A 25,706-nucleotide genomic window follows, 5' to 3' on the forward strand; every position below is an offset into this window, starting at 1 on the left:
CTCCCTCTCTCCCTCTCTCTCTCTTTCTGCAGGTGCTGTAGCTTGAACTTCAGGTCTAGTGTGTCCTTTTTTCCCCCCCTTAAGGCTAGCTCTCTGCCATTTGAGCCACAGCTCTAATTTCAGCTTTTTGGTGGTTAATTGGGTAAGAGTCTTGCAGACTTTCCTGTCCAGGCTGGCTTCAAACTGCAGACCTCAGCCTCCTGAATATTTAGGATTACAAGCATGAGCCACAGGTGCTGGGTACCACATATTTGGACTGAAGGATGCATGTGTGTACTCTGTTGGCAGAAGAGGAATCCATATGCGATAGTGAGTTTCTCCTGTGAAATAAGGTCTTGGGCTGAGCGGCTCCATATGGCGGCATAGTTGTCATTACATTGTGTTCATCCTAATTTCATTTTGTTGTGGAACTCATAATACCAAATCTGAAATCTCCCTTTACAAAAACTATACTTTTATTTGGAGGATGTTAAGTCTTAGTTTCCTTAACTCTAGTAATAACAATTATTGATATTTGTTTGTGGAAACAGGACTTGCTGTACAGCTTTTCTCTGTGTCTGATGCCAGGGCAGGGGTTGACCTGCAGAAATTAACTTGGTTTTTAGTAATTAATCCTTGTCGGAGGACCTGAATTACAGAGCACGCTTATGTGTCAATGACCAAACTAATGAGGACTAACTTCAGCAAATGTAGTTGTTAGGGCTCTGGTATAGAGTCACAAACCAGAAAGGAATCCGATCCTAGAAGGACGAAAGGTCCCAGCTCATGTCCTCCCTGCCCAGCAGACTTGTTTGTTACGGCAGGATCAGCACAGGGTGCCCGAAAATCTCAGCTGGACCCTGTGGAAAGCATCTGAGCTACAGGCTGGTGAACTGTGAGTAAACGGCGAGTCTAAGGCATTTGTTCTGAGAGAACCACGGCAGGGGTGAGGGGCAGGGTTAACATCACATCGCACAGCCCCCAGTCCAAGCCCTGTGCTGGCCAGGAAGCTCATTTGTCCTGGGCCTGTGCTCCTTCTCTAGGACAGCCAGCCAAGCCTCCCACCCTGCGACATAAGCTAATGTCTGTACTGGAGAAGACTGTGATTCAGCTGAAGCAATGCTCAGATGCACTTCTAGTACTTTTCTACTTTCTGGTAGAGGTGTTATTCTAGGTTACTGGTATTTTTTGGGTCGGGGGAGTCGATTGTGGGGCTTGAATTCGGCGTGGGCATTGTCCCTCAGCTCTTCAACTCAAGGCAAGTGCTCTACCACTTGAGCCACAGCGCTACTTCTAATTTTCTAGTTTTCTGGTGGTTAATCGGAGATAGGAGTCTCATGGACTTTCCTACCGGGGCTGGTTTTGAACCACAATCCTCAGATCTCAGTCTCTTGACTAGCTAAGATGACAGGCATGAGCCGTTGATGCCCAGCTAATTAGTATTTTCTTTTTTTTTTTTTGTGGGTTGTGGGGCTTGAACTCTGGTCTTGGGCACTATCCCTGCGCTCTTCAGCTCAAGGCGAGTGCTCTACTGCTTGAGCTACAGCGCCACTTCCCAGTTTTCTAGTGGTTTGTTGAAGATAGTCTCAAGGACTTTTCTGCCTGGGCTGGCTTTGAACCGTGATCCTCAGATCTCATCCTCCTGAGTAGCTAGGATTATAGTTGTGAGCCATCGGCACCTGCCCTAACTAGTATTTTCTATACAGTAATGCCAGTTCTTCTGTCAGCCTTATCTTTCTTGTTCTGTGTGGGTCCAGAGGGAGGGATGGTACTTTGTTGTCATTTAACCCTCTGCTTCTATTTTCCCTGCACAAAAGCCACTTCATATTCTATAGTAAAGGAGAAACCCATAAACATCCAGCAATTCCATTTCTAGGTGGACACGCAAAGGACTTGAAACTGTTCACACTTTAGTGCTCAGAACAGCACTGCTCACAGTCGCTGAAGGATAAGCCAAGCATCTGTCAGCACGAGTGAACAAACAAAACGTTGCATGTGGACACAGTGAAATATGTTTTGAAAGGAAGTTTTGATACAGGCTACCATGTGGATAAACCTTGAAAATATCATACTAAGTAAATAAACCATACACAAAGGAAAAGTATTATATGATTCCACTTAATATGACTTCCCTAAGATAGTCATAGTCCGTAGAAACAGTAAAATAATGGTCCACAGGAGTGGTGGGGGTGTCAGCTTGGGATAAAGTTCTGGAAGTGAATGACATCGATGACTTAAAAGTGTGGCTGTGTTAAGTGCCTCTGAACTATACATTTATCAAAATGGCAAGTTATTATGAATGTATTACCCCAATAAAAATTTACTATGGCATATCCCTTACACAGTTAACTCTATAAAAGAAAAGAAAAGGAAATCCTAGGCTCTTGGCATGAGGGAGGCCTTGGGTATGATCACCAGTACCACTTTTAGAAGTGTGATCGGTAGCAGTGGGAACTTGCTCTGAACTCAGCCTTAGCTGACAGGTACCCCCTCAATTGAGCCAAGGCTTCCAGTCCTTTTTGCCTTTAGTTTATCAGACGCTAACTTTGCCCTGTCTGCCTGGAACTGAGATCTCCTACCTCCCAGCTTCCTGTGTTCCTTTTGTCAGGGACTACTATAGTTTAGAGCGCTTCTGCAGTTTTATGCTATTGCAGTGTAATACTTAATGATTAAGTGATGATCACAGGCGTGCTTCGCTGTGACAAAAAGGCACATAAATGGAAATTGTAAATGTTTCCCTGTGACCAAAAGGCCATAGTATGGCAGACTGTTACGATGATTGATCTAGGCAACCTAAATATTACACATTTTGATAAAAATTGCATTTGATAATTATTGGAAGCATTGTCTTAGATATATGAGGTCTTTTAAAAACAACTCATGTAATTCTGGATGACGTGCCTATTGCTGTAGTGACTCAGGGTTTTCAACACCAATTATATTTCTAGTTTTTGTTTTTATAGGTCCTGTACTCAGAATAAATTTGTCCACATAAAATAAGTGGGTGGGAAATGAGGCGGTGTCAGTCAGTTCTCTGACTGAATTCTGTCATCTGTCACTTGCTGACAGTTCCATTCACTCCTAAATATTTGTTGAAGAGAAGGAACTGGGGACCATCTAATTTGCAAAAAGACTTATTACCTAGACATATCAATGTGGAATTACTCAGTGTATTGGATGTATACTAAAATACTTGATCAAGATTTCAGGTGATGATCATGTTTGTTTCTCTTGAAGATGCCTTGTTTGACTCCGTATACCTAAAAGATTGGGAAATATCTAAACGCTCTGAGTTTTAAAATATACCTTTGTCAATAAAATATTTTAAATGGCCTTATCACTTGCATTAAATATGTTTTGTCAAAATCTTTGGGGCCTATATGGTCTGCAGAAAATATCTCCCATTAAAACCTGACTTGATAGTTCTTACTGTCAAACCAGTTAGTTTACAAAAATTTTTTGCAAAACAAGCTTGTTTCAATTTTCCTTAACATTTTATTATGAATATTTCAAGCATTATAGAAAAACTGAAAGAATTATTGTAAAGTGAAAATTCCCTGGGAGCCAGTGGCTCAGCCTGTAATCCTAACTACTCAGGAGGCTGAGATCTGAAGACTGCAGTTCAAAGCCCCTGGGCAGGAAAGTCCATGAAATTCTTATCTCCAGGTAACTACCAAAAAAACTAGAATTAGAGCTGTGGCTCAAAGAGGTAGAGTGCTAGCCTTCAGCAAAAGAGCTCAGAGACAGTGCCCAGACCTGAGTTCAAGTCCTTATGACTGACAAGAATAAAAAGGGGGGCTGGGAAAGTGGCTCAGTGGTAGAGCACTTGCCTTGCATGCATGAGGCCCTGGGTTTGATTCCTCAGCACCACATAAGCAAAAAGAAAAAAAAGCCGGAAGTGGTGCTGTGGCTCAAGTGGTAGAGCGCTAGCCTTGAGCTGAAGAGCTGAGGGACAGCACCCAGGCCCAAAGTTCAGGCCCCAAGACCCGACCCCCCAAAAAAAATAAAATAAAAAATAAATAAAAACTATGACAAAGCTTTTTGTGATAGTTGCTTTATCAGGTATCAGGTAACCATGTATTTTTCTCTTACCCATTTATCAGTTTTTTGTTTTTTGTCATGGGGCTTGAACTCTGGGCCTGGCCTGGGCACTGTCCCTCAGCTCTTTAGCTCATGGCTAGTGTTCTAACACTTGAGCCACAGCGCCACTTCTGGTTTTCTGGTGGTTTATTGAAGATAAGAGTCTCACAGAGTTTCCTGCCCAGGCTGGCTTTGAACTGACAGCCTCAGATCTCAGCCTCCTGAGTAGCTAGGATTACAGGCATTAGCCACCAGTGCCCAGCTTATTTTTATTATTCAAAAGTTAGACATGTGCAATTCACTCCTAAGTATTTTAGCATACATAAAACTAGTGTTAGACATTTGTTTACAGCTTTCTGTAAGATTTATGTAGAATGAAACATCAACTTTTAAGGGTATTGTTAGATACATTTTGAGAAATGTACACATTCAACTCCCATGCAGAACTTGGAGCCAGACATGGTGGTACATTCCCGTAATCCTGGGTCCTTAGCAGATATGAAGGAGGACTGAAGCTCAAGGCCCCTCACTTAAAGTTAGTGAGAGGCCCTATCAGAAAAACAAACCAAAGGAAGAAAAACGAGGGCCATGGCTTAAGAGGTAGAACACTTGCCTTGCAAATAGGAAGTTCAGAGTTCAAGCCCAGTTCCACACACAAAGGAAATATTGACTATAGGCTGGGGCCATAACTCTGTGGTGGAGCATTTGCCTGTAATGCACAAGGTCCTGGGGTTTTCTATACTTACATATGCAAACACACACGTGCATATGCATGTATATTTACACACTGACACTCTCTCTCTCTCTCTCTCTCTATATATATATATATATATATATAGTAATTCAAGTGGTCATAAACATGTGCTCTTGTATCTTTCAGTCATGATTGAGGTCGGCCGTGTCTCACCTGGCATTTCTTTGTTGCTGAGCACTATTGCAATGTGCGCTTGTAAACCATGTTGTTCTGTCAGCCTTTGCGTGGGTTCACCAAACTTTGGCAGTTACAAATAAGTTATTATCACCAACCATTCTTGTGTGGATCTTTTTCATAGGAGCATAACTGCTAGGTCTTAGGATAGTATGTGTTTAATTGTATTTTAAAAACCCAGCAGGTCTTTTTCCAAAGCAGTTGTACCATTGTATGGGGATTGATAGAACTTCTGGTTGGCAGCAGCACATGTTGAAGAATGTGGAGCAGTCCTTTTGGTCTTAGCTGTTTGGCAGCCATGTTGTCTCAAAGTTTAGATTTTTGGAGCAGAGGTTGGAGTTACAGGCCCATAATCCTAGCAATGTGGAGATTGAGGTAGGAGGATTATGAATTTGAAGTTAGCCTGGGCTGCACAGGGAAGTTCTGTCTTCAGAAAAAATCTTCTGAGCCTCAACAAAATCAGAATGTTGTCAGGTGATGGCATGTACATGAAGCTGCAGAATGGGCTTCGTGCACACAGGCCTGGTGAGCCTGGCAGCATCAGAGGTTTTAACCACTCATTCCTTCTCCCTTTTCTTGTCTTTCTGTGCTGGTTCTGGGGCTTGAACCTGGGGCCTGGGTGCTGTCCTAAAGCTTTTGTGCTCAAGCTAGGGCTCCACAACTTTGAGCCACAGCTCCACGTCTGGCTTTTGGTAGTTAATTGGAGATAAGGGTCTCCTAGACTTTGTTGCCTCGGCTGGCTTTGAACCATGATCCTCAGATCTCAGCCTCCTGAGTGGCTGGGACTATAGGCGTGAGCCACCAGTACCTAGCAGCTGCTCTTGTCTTTTAGTAGCAAGTACAGCTAATGATTAGGTTATCTCTTTTTGGGGTATGAGGATGCTGTGACTTTGGAGGAGGAAGGGAATGGCTGTCTCAAGACATAAGATGTCCTGAGATTAGTGTAAAGAAGGCATATCTATCTATCTATCTATCTATCTATATATCTATATCTATATCATCATAATTAACAGTAATATTCTTTCCTAATTAATGGGAAATAGGCACTTTTTTGCATGCTTTCAAGGGAAGCATAATGTGTAGGGGTTAGTTTTGAGTTGCATGCATCCTTTGCAAAGAGAAGCGGGAGGGGGTGGCCTGGGAGAGGGTAGTCCAGTGTGGATGAGTTCCTGCCCAGACTGTGCGGTAGTGAACACAGCTTAGATAAACACAGACAGGGAGCAGGCAGTGTCTGCAGCCAGACAGGAGTGCTGTGAATGGATGACACAGCAGGAACGCTACAGAAATAAATCCTGAGGGGAGGAGTCCTTTGTATGGACTGATGCTCCCCTTGTGCTCTGGCGCTCTGCGCTGCGCCTGAGCACACGCAGGTGTGCCACAGGGGCCTCTGCCAGCAGTCCCCAGGCTAACAGCATTGACCCCTGTTCTGCCTGGCTCAGGGGCTCCCCAGGCGGGCTGGCCCCCTCTTCTGCTTGCTGGTCCTTGCAGCAGGAGAGCAGGTGGATGATGTGAGCGGCCTTCCTGCCCAGCTTAGGACCATCGCTCTGCCTGCCCACCCCAACCCTATGAAGAGGAAGCCCAGGGCCAGGGCAGGGCAGGGCCTGGTGCAGGCACTGGGGAGGAAATAACGGTCTAAGAAAGTTGGGCTTCTTAGACCCTGCTGCTGAGGCCATGCATGGGCACAGCACAGGTTCTTGGTTCTCAGTAACGGCTTGGAACGGCCTGGCAACTGAAGGTGCCAGGGACCCCACTGGGCACTCACACCCTGAGGGCCTCCGAAGGGGCAAAGGCAAAGAGAGCCAGTGTGGACAGAGCGGGTAGAACCATCCTTGGGAGGCTGTTTCTCCTGCTGTGGTCTGTCAGGCATTGCCCCCGAGAGCACAGTCCTCATTATGCAGGGAGGGGGTGGCAGGAGGGGAGATGTTGGGCTCCTGTGTTTGCTCACTAGTGCTCACTCTCTCGGTGTGTGGGAGCCTGGGAGGGAGGGGCCCCGAGGGGGAGCAGCCCCTCCCCTGCGTGCCATGGGGCTTGTGCACCCGGCCCTGCACAGGCCGGCCACTTTTCTCTATGATGAGCCTGGAGCACCAGCTGCTGTCCCCAGGGTCCGAGTGCGCCTGTTCCTGGGTGGGAGGCCCTGCTGGGCCGGGGCCGCTCCGAGCTGGCCGGCTTGTGACGCTTTGCACTGGCTGCAAAGCCAGGGCTTGTGCCAGCGGCTGGAAAGCCTCCAGGACTAGAGTGTTTTGGGGTTTGGGGGTGGAGGGCCAAGGGAAGGGTGGGGCGGGGCCGAGCCGCGCTAGCGGGGCTGTTGGCCTCGGCTCTAGCCTCCACACAGGGAGCAGACGGGACTTTAGTGGCACCTGAGGGCCGCTTGGCCACCATTGCGACTCCTCCCGCAGGCAAGTCTCCTCCCTGCATCCCTCCTGCTCCTCCCCCGACCAGTGAGGGACGCGCTCCTTCCTCGCAGCGCAGCGCGCGGCGCGGCGGCGGCTGATGTCACTGGCAGCGGGCAGCATCAGCAGCCTGGTCACATGCTGCCCGTCTGTAATGCAGACAGGATAGGGGTGTGTGTGGGGAGGGGGCTGGACGGCCAGGCTTCTGCTCCAACACCCCCAAAAGTGCAGAGGTGGCGGCCACAGCATCCAGCCAGCTCCTGGACCCAGGGAAACTGTCATTAGTGGTATTTACTGTGGGTAATACCGGGGAAGACAGCGCTTAACTCAGGTTTCTACTGTCCTCCTGTCCAAAGCAGACTTCCAGGACTCCGAAGAAGCAGTTCCGAGCAAGATGCTCTTCCCCACCTCTGCGCAAGAACCTTCCCATGGCCTCCCAGATGCAAATGACTTGTGCCTTGGCCTGCAGTCCCTCAGTCTGACGGGCTGGGACCGGCCCTGGAGCACGGACACAGACTCCTCAGCCCAGAGCAGTACACACCCGGGTGAGTGCCAGAGAATGAGGTGGCTGGGGGAGGGGTGCATGGGGTGATGAGCAACAGTTGTGCTATTCCCCTTGGAATCACACACACACACACACACACACACGGAACACGGAGCACGGAGCAGTTTTGGGAGAGATGGAAATGCTGGCTGTGAGAGAGGCTTGTACAGGAAGGCATGGCTTTGCCACTGCCCTGATAAATTCCCTGGAGATGTTAGCCTCCACCTGGGCCAGCCCTGCGCAGGGTCCCCTTACACAGCAATGACCAGCCAACCCCCGTGCCCAGGCCCATCTTGGAGATGATGAAGCAAAACACTTTTAGGTGGGGGAGGGGACTTTCAGGCTGACGACTGGATGGCCAGATTCTGTTTCTCAGTGGCTTTTAAAACTGCAGAGCTGTCTGTGAAAGGCAATGGTCTCAGTGGTGGCCTAGGAAGGATTTCCACCTCTGGTGAGGCTGGATAATTAACTCTGGGACACAGGGATCAGCTGACTAGGTCCTGGAAAGGAGTAGGCACTGAGAACTCCTGCCCTCAGAGGCCTTTCAAAGACTCCTCTGTGTCATGGACACCCAGACGTGAAGCCAGGCCTCTCCCCTGGCCTCTTCCTCCCTCCCTCCCTCCCCTGTCTCCTTCCTCATCATCTTGGCATGGTTTGGTGGGGTCAGGCTGAAGGGACTTGCAAGTCTTGAGCTGCTTCAGCTAGCTCTTCCCATCACTTGTGTATCTCCTCTGCATTACTAAAAGGAGGATTGGCCAGATAAAAGTCCTAAGATATTCAGAAGAAATGTGAACTGAAAAGCTATAGTTATATCATGTATACTTCAATATGCATATTTTATTTTATGTAAATTCCATAATCAAGTACTGGCCACAGATTCTATGAGAAGGCAGAGAGGTTGGGGTGGGGTACCTCTGTCCTTCTGGTACTGATGGTGGGGTACCTCTGTCCTTCTGGTACTGATGGTGGGGTACCTCTGTCCTTCTGGTACTGATGGTGGGGTACCTCTGTCCTTCTGGTACTGATGGTGGGGTACGCCTGACCTCTGTCCTTCTGGTACTGATGGTGGGGTACCTCTGTCCTTCTGGTACTGATGGTGGGGTACCTCTGTCCTTCTGGTACTGATGGTGGGGTACGCCTGCTGTCCTTCTGGTACTGCTGGTGGGGTTCCTCTGTCCTTCTGGTACTGATGGTGGGGTATGCCTGCTGTCCTTCTGGTACTGATGGTGGGGTACGTCTGCTGTCCTTCCTCATATCCCCGGTCCAGGAGCCAGCTGTCATGGTACTGAGGTACTGCCATGGAGATGCTCTGGCCTCTACCCTGTTTGGCACAGTTCTTTTCTTTTAGAATTCTTTGCGGAACTGGCACTCTTATGTCTGTTAGGCATTTTAATACCTTTTTAAAAAAGTAAAATCCATTTGGGGTAGGAGAATTTGATTTTATTTGTGGGTCAGGGACAAACTTTGCTTTAACCCAGGATGGTGGGGGGCTCTCTTGAGTACTGGCCACAGCTGACTCAGGCTCTTCTGGGAAGGTTGCTAACTGTCCTGTTTTCTAGGCCTGGAAGTATGCCATGCCTGTTTATGTCCTCAGCCTGGACCTTGGTTTGGAGAGCCATAATCATGTGTGTGAAGCCAGCCTTACCCCTCCTCACTCAAATGGGGAGGCATAGGAGATGGACTTGTGTTTGTGGGTTGCCCATGGTTGACCCAGCACTTCGGCTGGCATTCAGGAGGGGCATGGCCCTTCTTTGGTACTGGCTTCTCTTAGATATAAGGGTCCTTTGAGGCTCATGGAAATTCAGGGGTGGCCGGGCACCGGTGGCTGTCATCCTAGCTACTCAGGAGGCTGAGATCTGAGGATCACGGTTCAAAGCCAGCCCAGGCAGGAAAGTCCATAGGACTCTTATCTCCAATAAACCACTCAGAAAACTGGAAGTGGCACAGTGGCTCAAGTGGTAGAGTGCTAGCCTTGAACTGAAGAGCTGAGGGACAGCGCCCAGGCCCAGAGTTCAAGCCCCATGACCAATAGAAAAAAAAAAAAAGAAAAGAAATTCAGGGTGTGCAGCATCAGATTGAGAGAGCTTGGCCTCAAAGTTACTGGGAATTGGGTGATTAAAAAAATAACTTGTCTGGGGCTGAGAATGTGGCTCAATGGTAGAGTGCTTGCCTATGCGCATGAAACCCTGGGTTTGATTCCTCAGTACCACATAAGGCCGAAGTAGTGCTGTAGCCCAGCTGGGTACAGTGTTAGTCTTGTGCTAAAGCAGGTCATGGACAGCGCTCAGGCCCTGAGTTCAAGCCCCAGGACTGGCTAAATAAATTTTAAAAAAGAGAGAAATAACTTGCCTGGGAGAGGAGTGTGGAGACTGCCGGGAGCTTGTGGCCAGGCTGGGCGGCACAGCAAGACCCAAGCTGCAACAGAACCAAAAAGGCTGCATCTAGCATAGTTTCCTAGCTTCTCTACCACTTGAAAAGCCTGATCTTTTTTATTTATCTATTTATCTCTGAGGTGGGGATGATTTTTCTTCACTTTCCATTTCAAATACTTTGATGACAAATTTTACATGATTTTGTGGCAATGTGAAGACTACAGACTGAGTCTCAAAGTTCATAAGGACCAGAAGAATCCGCCCGTATAGCCATGGGGCTGAGAGCAGGGTTGGTGTGGGGATTTCTTCTTTGCTGGCAGTGAGGGACTCTTGCAAGGCCATCCGTGGCAGGGAGAGGCCCGGACCTGTGGGAAAGCCCACCTCCTTAAGCTCTCCCACAGCCAGCTGCAGCGCCAGACCGGCACCACGCTCACACTGCCTCCCTTCTGAAGACCCGTCCATTCAGAGAGGGAGGAGATAATGTGCAGCTTGAGGAAGATATGGGGGGGGGGTCCTATTGTCTCTGTGGAGAGCCTGGGTGCTCGCTTATTCCCCAGACTCTTGGGTGGTAGTGCCTTGGGCCGTATGGCTTCACATCTACCCTCTCCTACCACCCTAATAAAACATCTGACAGGGTGCAGAGTGCAGAGTTGAGTAAAAAGTTGGAAAATAGGACTCATGATCGAAGATCTTGGCTAAATTCATTCACAGACATTAGGCACTGGCTATGTTCGAGCACTGTGTTGGGCCCTAGAGTTGCATCAGGGAATACTTTCCACGAGGGTCAAGGGAACATGGATGGGGAAGCAAGCATACTAGCTGCAGCCCCCCGAGGGCTCCCCTGATGGCACTTCAGATGGGAGCTGCCAGAGCCAGCGTGTGCATGGTACATAGTACCTTGGGTACATGGGTCCATCCCCACGTCTCAAGGAGACGTGCCTTCAGGACAAGGGTGGGTTTGGGTGGGTGTGGCACTTTGGGGGTCTCTGCCCTCACTAGACAGGAGGCCTTTCAGGCAAGTGTCAAATGTGCATGTTCTTGGAAACCCTAATGGCACCTGTCCAAGGTTACCTTTGTCCTTTTTTTTTTTTTTAAATCTATTATGGGGCTTGAACTCAGGGCCTGGACGCTGTTCCTAGGCACTTTTGCTCAAGGCTAGTTCTCTACTACTTTGAGCCACAGCTTTACTTCCAGTTTTCTGGTAGCTTATTAGAGGTATGAGTCTCCTGGACTTTCCTGCCTGGGCTGACTTTTAACCCCAGTCCTCAGAGCTCAGCTTCCTGTGTAGTTAGGATTATAGGTGTGAGCCACCAGTGCCCGGATACCTCTCCTTCTGTCTTGCAGTTATCTTAAGCCCTGTGGTAGCGGAGTTGTGGAGGCTCCCCTCAGCTTCCCGGGAAGGGACCAGCGACCAAGAGGCACCATTTGTTGAATGCTTTTATGTTGAGCACATCCCAAGACTTTAATGCTTGCATAGATGAGGGAATAGGCCCACAGAGTTTGCAAAGTGCCCAAGTGACACAGCTACTGGCCAATTTCATCCTGCTCTCCCTGGTTCTGAAACTCTCATGCTTCATTTTGAACCTCTTCTTATGAGCAGAACCCTGGCATGCTGAGCCAGAAGGCTGGCTGCATCTCGGGCAGTGCCGGGCAGCAGGAGAGGCCCACGCAGTGCACATGGCCAGACCCGATGCCCCTCATAAGGCCTTCACTGTGCAGACCCCTGGGGGAAAGCGTTGGCTCCCTCTTGTTCCCTGACCTGTGCCACAGCCTGGGCTCATCTTTTTCCTCCCCCTGCGACTCCTGTGGGTGCTGCATTACTCAGCAGGACAGCAGGGTGAGGCCAGACTCCACAGAAACAAGAACTCTCAGTGAGCAGCTGTGCAGAGGGAAGCCTGGGACAGACCAGATGCTCAGTCTAAGGTGCCAAGGACACCCGCTCCCTGAGGCGTGGGTATGGATTAACCTCTCCATCCTCTGGTGGCTGCCCTGCCCACAGTGAATAGGGTATGCTCTGGGAGGGAACGTTGTAGGTCTGCCCTTCAGCCCCTCCCAACCCCTTTTGAAGCAACATTCCAAACAGCCCTCTCCTGTGTGGAGCAGTGACTTTCGAGGCCCAGCCAGTATCTAACATGTTTGCATGCATTCCAAATTCTCCGCTGCTGCCCTCCTAGCATGCAGCACGGTGCAGAGCTACAGATGATCAGTCACTCCGATGATCCTGGTGGGTTTTTGTTGTTTTTTAATTGGTTTGATTGGTTTGATTTTGTGATGCTAGATAAGAAACCCAGGATGTCGCAAATTTTGAATAAGTGTTCCCCAACTTATCTGTATCCCCTCCCCATCCTGGGTGTTTGACTGCTTGGTTCAGATAAACTATGCCGTTTTTCTGTTTTCTATAAGAATTGGTCAGCTGGACCCCATATTCTTCAAAAATTATTCATTCTAGATTCTAGTAACTTCTAGAGAACATTGATGCTTTGCTGCAGTTTTCAGCCTACATTGAAGCATGAGGTTTTTTTTTTTTGTTGTTGTTGGTCGTGGAGCTTGAACTCTGGGCCTGGGCGCTGTCCCTCAGCTCTTCAGCTCAAGGCGAGCGCTCTACCACTTGAGCTACAGCGCCACTTCCGGTTTTCCGGGGGGTTATTGGAGATAGGAGTCTCACGGTCTCTCCTGCCCAGGCTGGCTTGGAACCACGATCCTCAGATCTCAGCCTCCTGAGTAGCTAGGATTACAGGCGTGAGCCACCAGCGCCCAGCTTGAAGCATGAGGTTTTTTGATGGGGTCAAGTAGTCTGTTTAGGAGCAGTTTTGGTGTAGGGAGGACAGAAAACATGGGAAGCAATGTGAGAGCAGGTGTTTCCTGCATAAAGCAGTGGGGGTGCTTGCTGATATGTTTTCTCCAAGATTGGGAGTGCCCTTGGGGGCAGGGAGGGGCCGGGAATGCCCTCCCACATTTGTAAGTTCTCCAGAGTTGGGCTGTGGTGTTCAGTCGTGGACTGGAGTCATAGCCAAAGGGGTCTGTGTTCCATGCTGCCTTCCCCCTTCCTGCCTTCAGAGAGGTTCTTAGAAAGCACTCTAGAACCAAAGATGAGGAAGAGAAGACGGGTTCTAGGCTATGCATCTCCCCATGGCCATCCCCATTAGAGTCAAGGGTTGATGGAGGAATGCTGGCCGCTCCCTGCTCCAGCAGGCCTGCAGCTCAGCGGCGCGGTGCAGGCCCGGTTCCAGCGCCAGGCCACGCGCTGTCACAGTTGCTGCCATCAGACCTGGTCCCTTTGTGCTCTTGGGGAGGCTTCTGAAAACTCCAGCAGTGACTCAGCTGTAAAGCCCACAGGAGCTGGCATAGAAGGGTGAAAGCCGACAGAGTTAACAGTCTAAATATATCTCTGCTGATTTGGTCTCTTGTAGTCTCTGAGGTGGCATTAATGAGCTGGAACCCTCTGCCCGGCTAGACTGTGGAGGGACAATTAGGTCAGGGTAGGGCATCAGACTGTGGGTCACCATCTCTAGAAACTTGGCTTATTTTATGGGCTAAAGTACATCTCATGCCAACTTTATGCAGATTCTATTACTGACATTCATTTATCCCATCTTTATCATTTGTACATACTTTCTCTCATACACACACACACACACATATGTAAAACATCTTCTGAACCATTTAGAATGAAGACAGTCTTAACTTTATCAATACACAAAACAGTGAGGAATACATTTAGGGATCTTTAACTGTTCCAGGTGGTGTGGAAATGTCTCAAATATAGCATTCACACACACCTGCTCTAAGCAGTGGCTACGTAGCAAGCGCCGTGTCTCTGCTGGGTCCCGTGGCAGTCTTGCATGTACTTCGCAGTGCTCCACCACCACTTTTTCTGAAGGCCCCCGAGTCCATGCCACTCTCCCCGTAGGCTCCCTGTTAGTCCTGAGTCTTACTGCCACCCTCTTCCGCCTCCACCCACCTGTGCTTTTCAAGATCACAGTCCTGGGAGGCCAGGTTCTGCCACTTTGGTTTCTGTGCTCCCCCATACCCACATGTTTCTGAGTGCTCGTTGTTGTACCATGAGATTTGTGTTTACATGTAACGTTAATCTGTATGTGAGGTGAATATGAGCAGTGTTTTGGGAGTTGTTAGGGCATTGATTAGAAACTTGAAGTATGAAGCCTCGGGGTTTTCTTTTTGTTGTTCTTGTTTGTTTTGGACAGTTGTGGGGCTTGAACTCTAGGCCTGGGTGCTGTCCCTCAGCTCTTAAGCTCAAGGCGAGCACTCTACCACTTGAGCCACAGTGCCACTTCTGGTTTTCTGGTGGTTAACTGGACATGAAAGAGTCTCACGGACGTTCCTGCCCGAGCTGGCTTTGAACCCTGATCCTCAGATCTCAGCCTCCTGGATAGCTAGGATGACAGGCATGAGCCACCGGCACTCAGCTGAAGTCTCAGGTTTTCTAAATGAGTACTTAATTTTAAATTCTATTTTAATTTTTTTTGGTTGGTCGTGGGGCCTGAACTCTGGGCCTGGGTGCTGTCCCTCAGCTCTTCAGCTCAAGGCTAGCACTTTATCACTTTAGCCACAGCCCTAATTCTGGCTTTTTCTGCTTATATGGTGCTGAGGAATTGAACCCAGTGCCTCATGCATGCGAGGTAAGCCCTCTACCACTGAGCCACATTCCCAGCCCTTGCTTAATTTTTTATGCTTGTCCTGAGGCTTGAACTTGGGGCATGGGCACTGCCCTTGAGCTTTTTTGCTCAAGTCTTGTACTCTACCACTTGAGCCACAGCTAGCTTCTGGCATTTTGATGTGTAATTGGAGATAAGAGTCTCAGGACTTTTCTTCCCAGGCTGGCTTTGAACCATGATCCTCAAATCTCAAAGATTACAGCCACCAGCATCTAGCTCCAAGATGCATTTTTTTTGGTCAGTTGTTGGAGGGGCTTGAACTCAGGACCTGAGTACTGACCCTTAGCTCTTTTGCTTAGGCTAGTGCTCTACCACTTTGAGCTACAACTCCTCTTCTGGTTTTTGAGTGGTAATTGGAGATCAGAGTCTCACAGGGACTTTTCTGCCTGGGCTGACTTTGAACTCAGCCTCCTGAGTAGTAGCTAGGATGACAGACATGAGCCACTGGTGCCTGGCTCAATATGCATTTTTTTAGTAGTTCCTGCAAAGGCAAAACCATGGCTAAGTTTCAAGGCCTGCATGCTCTAAGTACTGTGGCACTGATTTCTTGTAAATGGGGCTGTTTGTCTGTGGCTGATGATCTGAACACAAAGGAGATGTGCAAGAACAAGAAGACGAAGGGGGGGTTCTGACAACTCCGAGACCAGGAGCTGGTAAGTGTGCACTGCTGAAGAAGATGGGCCTGAGAGGACGGGCCCCTCTCGCCAGCCACCTGTCATCACACGCACTGGTAGCTAGCCCCTGACCACGTTTCCTTTGCGAAGATGCAAAGGAGCTGTGGGAGATTACTTACCTAGAGTGCCTCTGGCATGTGCTAGATAAGTTCAGTAACCAGAAGTCTCTATGCGTGAATGGAAGGCATGGCCAGCCACGACTCGGGAGCTCCCAGGGCTTCATTCATGTGCAGTGTGGGTTGTGCTGCCGTGTCTCCACGCACCCTCTTGTCTCACCCCTTCCCTAGAGTTCACAGACTGGTGAGTGCTCTGTCCAACGTCTACTTTAGCTGAAAAGTTACTCATTTGTTTTGTTTTTGCTGGTACTAGGACTTGAATTCAGGGCCTCAAGCTTTCCCTTGGCTTTTTTTTTTTTTTTTTTAAATCAGGGCTGGTGTTCTGCTATTTGAGCCATACTTCCTAGTTCTGTTTTTTTTCCCCTGATTAACTGGAGATAAGAGTCTTACCCCCGGGCGTTGGTGGCTCATGCCTGTAATCCTAGCTACTCAGGAGGCTGAGATCTGAGGATCACAGTTCAAAACCAGCCCGGGCAGGAAAGACTGTGAGACTCCTATCTCCAATAAACCACCAGAAAACCGGAAGTGGCGCTGTAGCTCAAGTGGTAGAGCACTTGCCTTGAGCTGAAGAGCTGAGGGACAGGGCCCAGGTCCAGAGTTCAAGCCCCACAACCAACAACAACAAAAAAAGTCTTACCGATCTGTCTGCCTGAGCTGGTTTCAAACCACAGTCCTTGTATCTCAGCCTCCTACATGGCTAGGATTATAAGGGTGAGTCACTGCTGTTGCTGGAGGTTTTGCTGCTTCCTTGCCATGCGGGGTTACTCACCTCATCCACCTCAGGGTGCTCCACGTGCTCCCAATCCTCTCCTATCTCCGGAGACGTCTACACCTGTTTCTTTGCCCAGCTATCACCATGGGTCCCTTTCCTGTCTTTATCGATCCCTGCCTTGTTTCAGACCTTATACTCAAGCTTAGTTTCCATTTCCTGGACCTCATCACACTTAGAGCTAAAATACTCGCTGTCCTGCCTACTCCCATTTGCCTCCTCCACTCCTTCTACAGCTCTGCCTCCTCCTGCCTGCCTCCTCTACTCCTTCTACAGCTCTGCCTCCTCCTGCCTGCCTCATGCAGAGCTTCTAGAGCTTCTCAGCTCATGGAAATGGCAGATTCTCTGTGTATTTGCTCCCAGTCCACTGACTCTCTTCTGTATGTAACACGTAACATGCTATCTGTTCTTTAATTCTTCATTGCTGCCATCCCATTTTCTCCTTCTTGCCCCTCAAGGAAAAAATCATAGTCCTCTGTGGGTCTGGTGTTTATCCAGCCCTCTTAGCTCTGCCATAGAAAGCCTTTCAGGTCCAGCTTAAACTTAGTCTCTGTCTCTGCACGTGCTACTCTGGAGCACTCTTCTGTTTCCCTGGCCCATCCTCAGTGGCTCTTCACACCGCCTCTCCGTTGTCTCTCAGTGACCCTCAGGATGAAGTCAGGAGTCACTGGGCTGTCCAGGCTCACTGTTCACCCTGAGCTTGTTCTATGAAGTGTGGAGGAGGAGGAGGAGGTCTGGCGTTACAGTGCTGGTTGCCAGGCACCACTGCAGCAGGGTGGAGCTCTAGTCAGTCTGCACCTCTGCTACCCCTCAAGCCTGGGCATGGGGACTCCCATTTCTCATTTCTTAGAGGCAGGGGTTCTTTGAGGATAACTTGGGAAGTTTGCCAGGGATTATTTCTGATGGGTGTCAGAATCTGGATAGTTTGAGACACAGTTAATGCAGTTAAAGCTGGTGCTCTGAAAATGGCTTTGAAAGGCCTAGGTTAAAAGAATGTTTCAGTCGGGCACCAGTGGCTCACGCCTGTCATCCTAGCTACTGGGGAAGCTGAGATCTGAGGATCACGGTTCAAAGCCAGCCAGGGCAGGAAAATCCCTGAGACTTATCTTAAATTAACCACCAGAAAACTGGAAATGGCACTGTGGCTCAAGTGGTAGAGCACTTTCTTGAGCTGAAGAGCTCAGGGACAGTGCCCTGGCCCAGAGTTCAAGCCCCATGACTGCCAAAAAAAAATAAATGTTTCTGGCTGGGAAGGTGGCTCAATGGTAGAGTGCTTGCCTCGCATGCATGAGGCCCTGGGTTTGATTCCTCAGCACCACATAAGCAGAAAAAGCTGGAAGTGGCGCTGTCACTCAAGTGGTAGAGTGCTAGCCTTGAGCTGAAGAGCTGAGGGACAGCGCCCAGGCCCAGAGTTCAGGCCCCACAACCGACAAAAAAAAAAAGTTTCAGGGCTGGGAAGGTGGCTTAGTGGTAGACTACTTGCCTAGCATGCATAAAGCCCTGGGTTCAATTCCTCAATATCACATATATATATATATTTTTTTTGGGGGGGGGGTCTGGTTGTGGGGCCTGAACTCTGGGCCTGGGCTCTGTTCCTCAGCTCTTCAGCTCAAGACTAGAGCTCTACCACTTGAGCCACAGCGCCACTTCCGGCCTTTTTTTTTTTTTCATTTTGCTTATGTGGTGCTGAGGAATCAAACCCAGGGCCTCAGGCATTGCAAGGCAAGCGCTTTACCACTGAGCCACCTTCCCAGCCCACATAATTTTTTTTTTAAAGGAAGTTTCTTGATGTGATAGTAGCAACCTATCTCCTTGGTAGATGTGGCATAGCTCCCGGTACCCCATGGACATCAGACTAGCATTTCAAAGACAGATCACACCAGGTATTAACCAGGATGTGGTTGGGCTGAAACTCAGCACTGCTGGTGGAATGAGGTGTGTCTACACTGTAGAATAATAATCTGATAACTACACCCACAGGCTCACACCTGTCACCCTAGCTATGCAGGAGGCTGCGATCTGAGTATCATAGTCTGAAGCCAGCCTGGGCAGAAAAGTCCATGAGACTCTTAGCTCCAATAAACTACTCAGAAAAGCTAGACAAGACACTGTGGCTCAAGTGGCAGAGTGTTAACATTGAGCACTAAAAGGCTCAAGGACAGTGCCCAGGCCCTGAGTTCAAGCCCCAGGATCAGCGGGGGGGGAGGGGGGTGGGGGGGAGTAAAAACAGTGTTCCAAGCCGGCCATCAGTAGCTCGTGCCAATAATCCTAGCTACTTAGGAGGCTGAGATCTGAGGATCACGGTTTGAAGCCAGCCTGGGCAGGAAAATCCATGAGACTCTTCCCTCCAATTAACCATCAAAAATCTGGAAATGGATCTGTGACTCAGGTAGTGGGCCTCAAGCACAGAAGCGCAGGGACAGTGCCCAGACCCTGAGTTCCAAGACGCAGGGGGACAGGCACACACAAGGGAAGATTCGCACAGTAGGTAAGCTACTCTGCCTCCTCTGGAAGGGGAGCTGTGCTGGGTGGGGCAGGAGGATCGGAGCCCTGGTAGCAGCTGCCCTGGAGCATCCCTGGAGCATGCCTGGACTCCGATGCCACTCCTGGAGGGGTTTATTCTTGTCTTTTGGGACTCTCCCCAGCCAGTCCTAGCCAAGCACTCATGCTAACAGAACCCTGGGAGCAGCAGCCCTGAATTGCTGGTCGGGCTGGAGTGGACCAGTTATAATCCTGTTAACAAGCACGTACTTGATTGTGGTTTTACCACAGCCATTTTGAGACCTATTTTCCCTCCATTCTTTGGGTGAAAATAAATCAAGTTATGACTTCCACCCTAGACACAGAGCCCCCCACCCCCCCAGCTCCACGCTGTGCTTTTTTTTTTTTTTTAGTCTGGGGTCTTGAACTCTGGGTTTGGGTGCTGTCCCTGCGCTCTTCAGCTCAAGGCGAGCGCTCTATAGCTTGAGCCACAGCGCCACTTCCAGTTTTCTGGTGGTTTATTGCAGATAAGAGTCTCGCCGGGCTGAGATGTAGCTCAGTGGCAAAGCACTTGCCTAGCAAGTGCAACATCCTGGGTTCGATCCCCAGTACCAAAAAAGAAAAGACAAAAAAAAATACAGTTAAAAAAAAAAAAAGAGTCTCGCGGCCTTTCCTGCCTGGGCTGGCTTTGAACAGTGATCCTCAGATCTCAGCCTCCTGAGTAGCTAGAATTACAGGTGTGAGCCACTGGCGCCCGGCTTAACACTGTACTTTTTCACTCCTTGTCCTCATGGGTGAAGAACATGCTTTGCTCAAGACACTTGTTTCCCAAGACCAAGTGTTGAAAATGGTACTCTTTTCTGCGGAGTCCTTTCCATCTGTTCCCTGATAACTGAACCCTCCTAACAATGTTATGGAATTGCTGGCATTTTACCCAGGATGCCTCAGAGAAGTGGCGGGGTTTCCTGGAGGTATCAGGCCCAGGGTTCCAGCCCAGGTTTGTGTTAAAGTCAGCAAGTAGACTTAACCCTGTGAACCTCCCTGCTGTCCTAAATGTTCCACATCCAGGTGGCTATAGAAGGAGGTTTATAGACGGTACAAGGGCATTTAAGATAGCAGATGTGCTGTGCTGTGCTAGACCTCAGAGGTATTGAGCACAAGTCTATATTTCAGTGTATGTATGGCACCAGACAGGTGGGAATTCTACTGGTAAATGCACTGCAGCAGCAGAATGGCTTGGGATTCCTCGTTAGGCTGCAGGTATATCCAGACACCAGTAGCCACTATGACCCAGGTCGTGAGACACCAGTGAACCTGCAAGCAGAGAGGAGCTCTGCTGCTCCAGTGGCAGTCAGTGTGGTGCTGCATCTACCAGGCCTGTGCTCTGCCATCTTCCCTGTGGTCCTGCCTTGCCTATTGTGTGAGAAAAGAGAAAGGTTTTTGTCTGGGAAAAAAAGAGGTCATAAAATTTCCTGTCCTTTTTCTCTTTTTGTCCTCTAGTGTTGAGCATGCTTCATAATCCATTGGGAAATGTCCTAGGAAAAAATCCCTTGAGCTTCCTGCCTCTGGATCCCCTTGGGCCTGACCTGGACAAGTTTCCAGCACCTTCTGTTAGAGGACCCCGCTTGGACACCCGGCCCATCCTGGACTCCCGTTCTAGCAGCCCCTCTGACTCAGACACAAGCGGCTTCAGCTCTGGATCGGACCATCTCTCAGACTTGATTGTATGTACCGAGGGCAGCAGGCAGCAGGCGGAGCAGGGCAGGGGGCAGTGTGGCCTGTGTGTCTGCAGGGAAGGAGGGTGGAGGCCATCTGTCCTAGAGCTTGAGCTGAGGAGCCTGTCCTGTGTGTGCAGGCTGGGAGGCGGGCGTGGGGTCTTTACGGCCTCCCAGCGCAGCAGAACCAAGGCACTTTGAATACCCATGAGCAGTGTGTTCTAGGACCTGCGCTAAGTGCTCTCTTTTTACTTGTTACTCGAAAAGCTGTCTAAAAACAGACCATCCAAGAGGTAAATATAGGTGTCCTAGGAGTGCTGTTGTTTCCTGATGTACCTGGTATTTTCTTTAGACTTTATGTGGTATCATTTATATGTCTTTATATATGCTATCTTAAAGTTTTAAAAAAATTGTTATTATAAAGATGTTATACAGAGGGGTTAGTGTTTCATAAGTCAGGTTATAAGTATCTTACTAAAAATGTTAAGCCAGGTGCTTGTGGCTCATGCCTATATTCCTACCTACTCAGGAGTCTGAGATCTGCATATTGTGATTTAAAGCCAGTCTGGGCAGGAAAGTCTGCAAGACTCTAATCTCCAGCTAACCATCAAAACCAAAAACAACATGGAAGTGTTGCTGTGGCTCAAGTGATAGAGCACTAGTCTTGAGCACAAAAGCTCAGGCCATGAATTTAAGCCCCAGGACTGGCACACACAGAAAAGATTTTAAGTCATAATTTATTAAATGACGTTAGTTAAGTAGCAGCCCTAAGATTTTAATCCAGCTTTGACTGTAGCTCCTGCATTTTCCCCTGACTCATGCTGGCTCTCAGTCTGAGGCTACCCCAGATCAGTGAAGTGCTGCTTTGCCGTTGCTTGTGCCTTTCATGGTCTACATCTACAGCTGTACATAGCATGTCACAAGGCCAAGCTTAGCACCTGCCATGCCTAGTGGAGGTGGCACATGGTTGAGAGGAGCTGGCAGGAAGAAGGGCTGGCACGGCTGGCTGACGGGCAGAGCGAGCGGCTCCCTGATGTGGGCACTTTCAGCCACCACTGAGCCTCGTTTTCTGTTACCACCTTCCCGAGCTGAACATCCAGCCAGCAGGTTTGTTTTCTCCCCCTCGTCTCTTCCATACCGAGGACTGACAGCATGCACGGTGTTCATGGGCTCCAGAGCTCTCCCTGAGCTTGGCGTTGGAGGCTGGCCTTGGTGTTGCCACTATATAATCTGTTCAGGTCTCAGGTTCTTAAAAGGGCATCCAAAGCAAACACCCTCTCCTGCCCCTCCGGCCACATGGGGTGCTGCCAGCCCTTTGTTACTTAGGAACTTAGTTGTGACCAACTATTTGATTGATGAAACTTTCACAGGTATCCTACTCAAGCGTTAATTGGGAAGAGGAAAAAACAGTTTTTTAGATTTACAGACACTGTTCTATAAGCCAGCTATTTAGATGTGTTGGTACTGTGTCCTTTACCCTGCTGAGTTGGGATGGTGAGCTATGACAAACGCATGTTTAGCATAGCGTTCCTATACCTCTCTTTTTTGATGGGAGGGGGGGTGGCACGCGGAGCGGGGGTGGGAGGGAAGGGTGGTGGTAAACAAGGTCTCTCTGTTTAAAGCCCAGATTGGCTTTGAATTCCTGGTCTCCTCCCTCAGTCTCCCTAGAGCTGGGGTTACATATACAAGGATACCCCAACCAGGTCCCATACAATTCTGATAGAACACAGAGCCTCAGTGAATATGACCAAAGAAAATAAAATAGAAACAAGCTATATCTTAGCTAGTTAGGACTGAAAACTTGAAAAACATTTCGTGCCTATGGTGCCTGTCATGGTAATGTGCCCTTGTGATTCTAGCCACTTAGTATGTGGAGGCAGGAGGATCAGGTTTTCCAACCAGCCCAGGGAGCATAGCATGAACCTGTCTCCAAAATAATGAGTATGAGATGTAGTTGACTCTGTAAGTAAAACACAAATTCACTTACGATGCATGAAAGCATATGGCAGTGCTGGGTGCTGATGACTCACACCCGCTGAGATCTAAGGGTCATGGTTCAAATCCACCCTGAGCAGGAAAGTCTACGAGACTCTTATCTCCAATTAACTACCAGAAAACTGAAGTGCTGCTGTGGCTCAAAGTGGTAGAGCACTAGCTTTGAGCAGAAGAGCTCAGGGACAGTGCCCAGACACTGAGTTCACGCCTCATGACAGACCAAAAACCAAAAAACAACCACAAACCTGTCTGGCAATATGGATAAAATGTTGGATGGGTAGAGGTGAACTTGATTAAATCACAGTGTAGCCTACAACTAATCTTAAATGCATGGGAAGAAAGTCTAAAGAAAATATATTCAGTGATAAGGGTGTTAGGTATTTCCCACAATTTCTGTTGTACAGTTACTGCTTTATAGCAAACAGCCTTTGGAAATCTCTCTTCCTTCCTCCTTCCTTAGTCGAGCCTTCGCATTTCCCCTCCTCTGCCCTTCCTATCCTTGGCCGGGGGCAGTTCCCGGGACGCTCTGAAGACGGGCGTGGGGTCTCGGATGGACCAGGAGCCGGCCACTCTCGCTGCAGTCGCCCCCTCCCCAGCCAGTGCTTCCAAGAGATGCTGGCCAGGAGCATCTGTGTGGCCGTCCTGGCACCTCCTGAAGGCGCCCAAAGACCCCTTCAGCATAGAGCGAGAGGCCAGGCTGCACCGGCAAGCTGCAGGTGAGTGGGGCCGGAGCCTGGTTCTGGGAATGGAGAGGTGGCACCCCGTCATACCAGGGACACCAGTTAGCTTCCCTGGGCCGCACAGAGCTCCTGCTGTGGGCGGGAAAGAGCAACTTTTGAGACTGGGTGGCCAGAAAGACACAGCCCGGTGTGCCAAGCGCCTCGTGGGCTTGGATCTGCTTCTCACAGTGGGCTTCCCCGGAGACTGCCACGCCTGTTGGAGGGTTTGCGGAGGCAAACTGGGAGCAGATGCCTGGAGCCGTGTCTGCTTGGGTCCCAGTGCTCGCTGGTTGGTATTCTCTGGTGTACTGCGGATGGGTGGTCCGTTGTGTCCCCCTCAGAGGTGGGTCGGGAGACATTTTGTTGCCGAAGGGTTTTGGTATTTGTAATGTCGTATTTTGGGTATACACATGATCAGTGCTGCAGGTGGCCTGCCTGTATGGTCACGTGTCAAATGTTTTCTTAGGCCTAGATGGGCCGTTGTTCCTACCCTGGCTCTATGGTACCGGTGTTACCCTGTGCCTCAGTTTCCAAGGAGGCCTTAAGCATCTGTCATTTAAATGGTTGTAGGCACGTGTTGGATCTATTTTCCATCTTACGCTGGTGCTTGAAAGTAAGTGAGCTGTATTTGCTGGTGATGAGGGGAGGTGCCGACGGGCCGCTGTCCCGAGGGCCTAGCGTTGGCGACTAAGTGTGGGAGGTTTCTGTCTGGTTTGCCTCTGCAGGCTTCAGTGCTGCTCCTGAGCTTGTTTTCCCACAGCACTGCTGCTTGCGTGGCAGCCATCTCTGTGTCTTCTCTGCCGCGGTGTGCTCTGTGAGATGACATCACCCGGGTTTTAGATGAGGCCGTTATATTGACTTCCATGTTTGCCATAAAACATTGCTGTCTGTGCCCAATTTCTTGCTGTAGCAACACGCTGGGCCTGGTTCCTCTTCAGGACGGCTTTGTTGCATGTCCTCGTCCCGTTGGTGGCTGAGGGAGGAGGGTAAATGTGCCATGCCCAGCTGCCCCCACCAGGGCCAGCCTCTGATGGAGAAGGGCCTTGGTTACCAAGAACAGGCCTCAAGAAGCAAGGACAAGCTGGTGGCACATACTGTCACCCCAGCATCAGAAGGGAGCAAGTTTGAGGCCAGCTTGAGCTATATACTGACCGAGATCCTTTCCCAAAACTAAATGACAACGATGAAAAAGAAATAGAGGTAGACCAAACAAAAGATGATCCCAAACCTGTATGGCAGGAAGGGCTCTTTTTTCTTTAAGGTTTTTGTGTGTGTGTCACAGTCTTGCTGTGGACTCTAGGCTGAATTTGAACCCATAGTCCTCCTGCATCTACCAACTACATGCTGGGGTAATTAGTGTGTACCACCGAGACAGGAGGGACTTCTTAACACTTGTGTCTGACACACATTGAAAGGAAAGGGTTGAGAATGAATCTACTCTCAAATCATACAAGCAGAAAACAAGGCTGTGTGTGTCCAGGTGCTGTAAAGATAGCTCTGGTGGTTAGGGGGCGTGGTTGGGGAACCATTGGGAACACCCCCGTCTTGTTGAGTTGCTTGTGGTAGTTTTTATTGGTAGTGTGACTGCAGAGTTCAGAACCAAGACAGGTTAATAATGTAGCATTCCTCTTGAACACTGGAGAGAAAGTCTGCTTGGATGACTCAGCCTGCAGGAGGGATTGAGTACACCGCTGCTCTGTTTATTTTCTTGCAATTATAAATGAGCACTATAAGCAGTAACAAGGTAAAGTTGCTTTGTGGCTAGTGTACCAGTCATATATTTGAAAATAGCTCAGGTTAGAGCATTTTTTCCCTCTCTTTCTGGTGTTCTTTCCATTTTGGAGGGACAGCCCTGGTGAGTTGGGATTAGCAGATTCCACTGACTGGTGAGAGGAAGCAGCCATGGATCCCGCCCTGGGGGTAGGTTAAGGCTGTGGCCAGGGAAGGATGGCGACCTCCGTGTTCTCTGACCCCTCCACTCTTGTCCTTGGCCAAAGCTGTGAATGAAGCCACCTGCACCTGGAGTGGCCAGCTTCCCCCCCGGAGCTACAAGAACCCCATCTACTCGTGCAAGGTGTTCCTGGGAGGCGTCCCCTGGGACATTACGGAAGGTGAGCTCCCTCCACAGCCTCCGCCGCAGTCCCCCTGGCTCAGCATTTCATAGCCCGGTGCTATGCTGTCAACAGAGGTCACCAGAGGTCAGGTCCCCGGTGTCTCCCCCACCTGTCTCCCCCACCGTGAGCCTGCAGGGAAGATGTGTGGGACCCT

General features: G+C 49.4%; 1 protein-coding gene across 3 annotated transcripts in view; it reads left to right on the forward strand.

Moving 5' to 3' along the window:
* Nucleotides 1-25,706, forward strand: part of Cpeb1 (cytoplasmic polyadenylation element binding protein 1) — a 40,886-nt gene that overhangs the window by 7,915 nt on the left and 7,265 nt on the right. For 2 of the 3 annotated variants that reach the window (XM_013011804.1, XM_013011805.1), the window contains exons 2-5: nucleotides 7,737-7,922; nucleotides 20,510-20,733; nucleotides 23,180-23,435; nucleotides 25,436-25,549. In XM_013011804.1, coding sequence (XP_012867258.1) covers nucleotides 7,772-7,922; nucleotides 20,510-20,733; nucleotides 23,180-23,435; nucleotides 25,436-25,549 — 745 coding nt within the window. In that variant the 5' untranslated portion in view covers nucleotides 7,737-7,771. Of the gene's footprint in view, nucleotides 1-7,733; nucleotides 7,923-20,509; nucleotides 20,734-23,179; nucleotides 23,436-25,435; nucleotides 25,550-25,706 lie in introns of all 3 variants that reach the window. The other variant, XM_013011803.1, reaches the window with a different exon arrangement.

This window comes from Dipodomys ordii, unplaced genomic scaffold (genome assembly GCF_000151885.1).
Source record: "Dipodomys ordii isolate 6190 unplaced genomic scaffold, Dord_2.0 Scaffold15, whole genome shotgun sequence".
NCBI lineage: Eukaryota > Metazoa > Chordata > Mammalia > Rodentia > Heteromyidae > Dipodomys > Dipodomys ordii.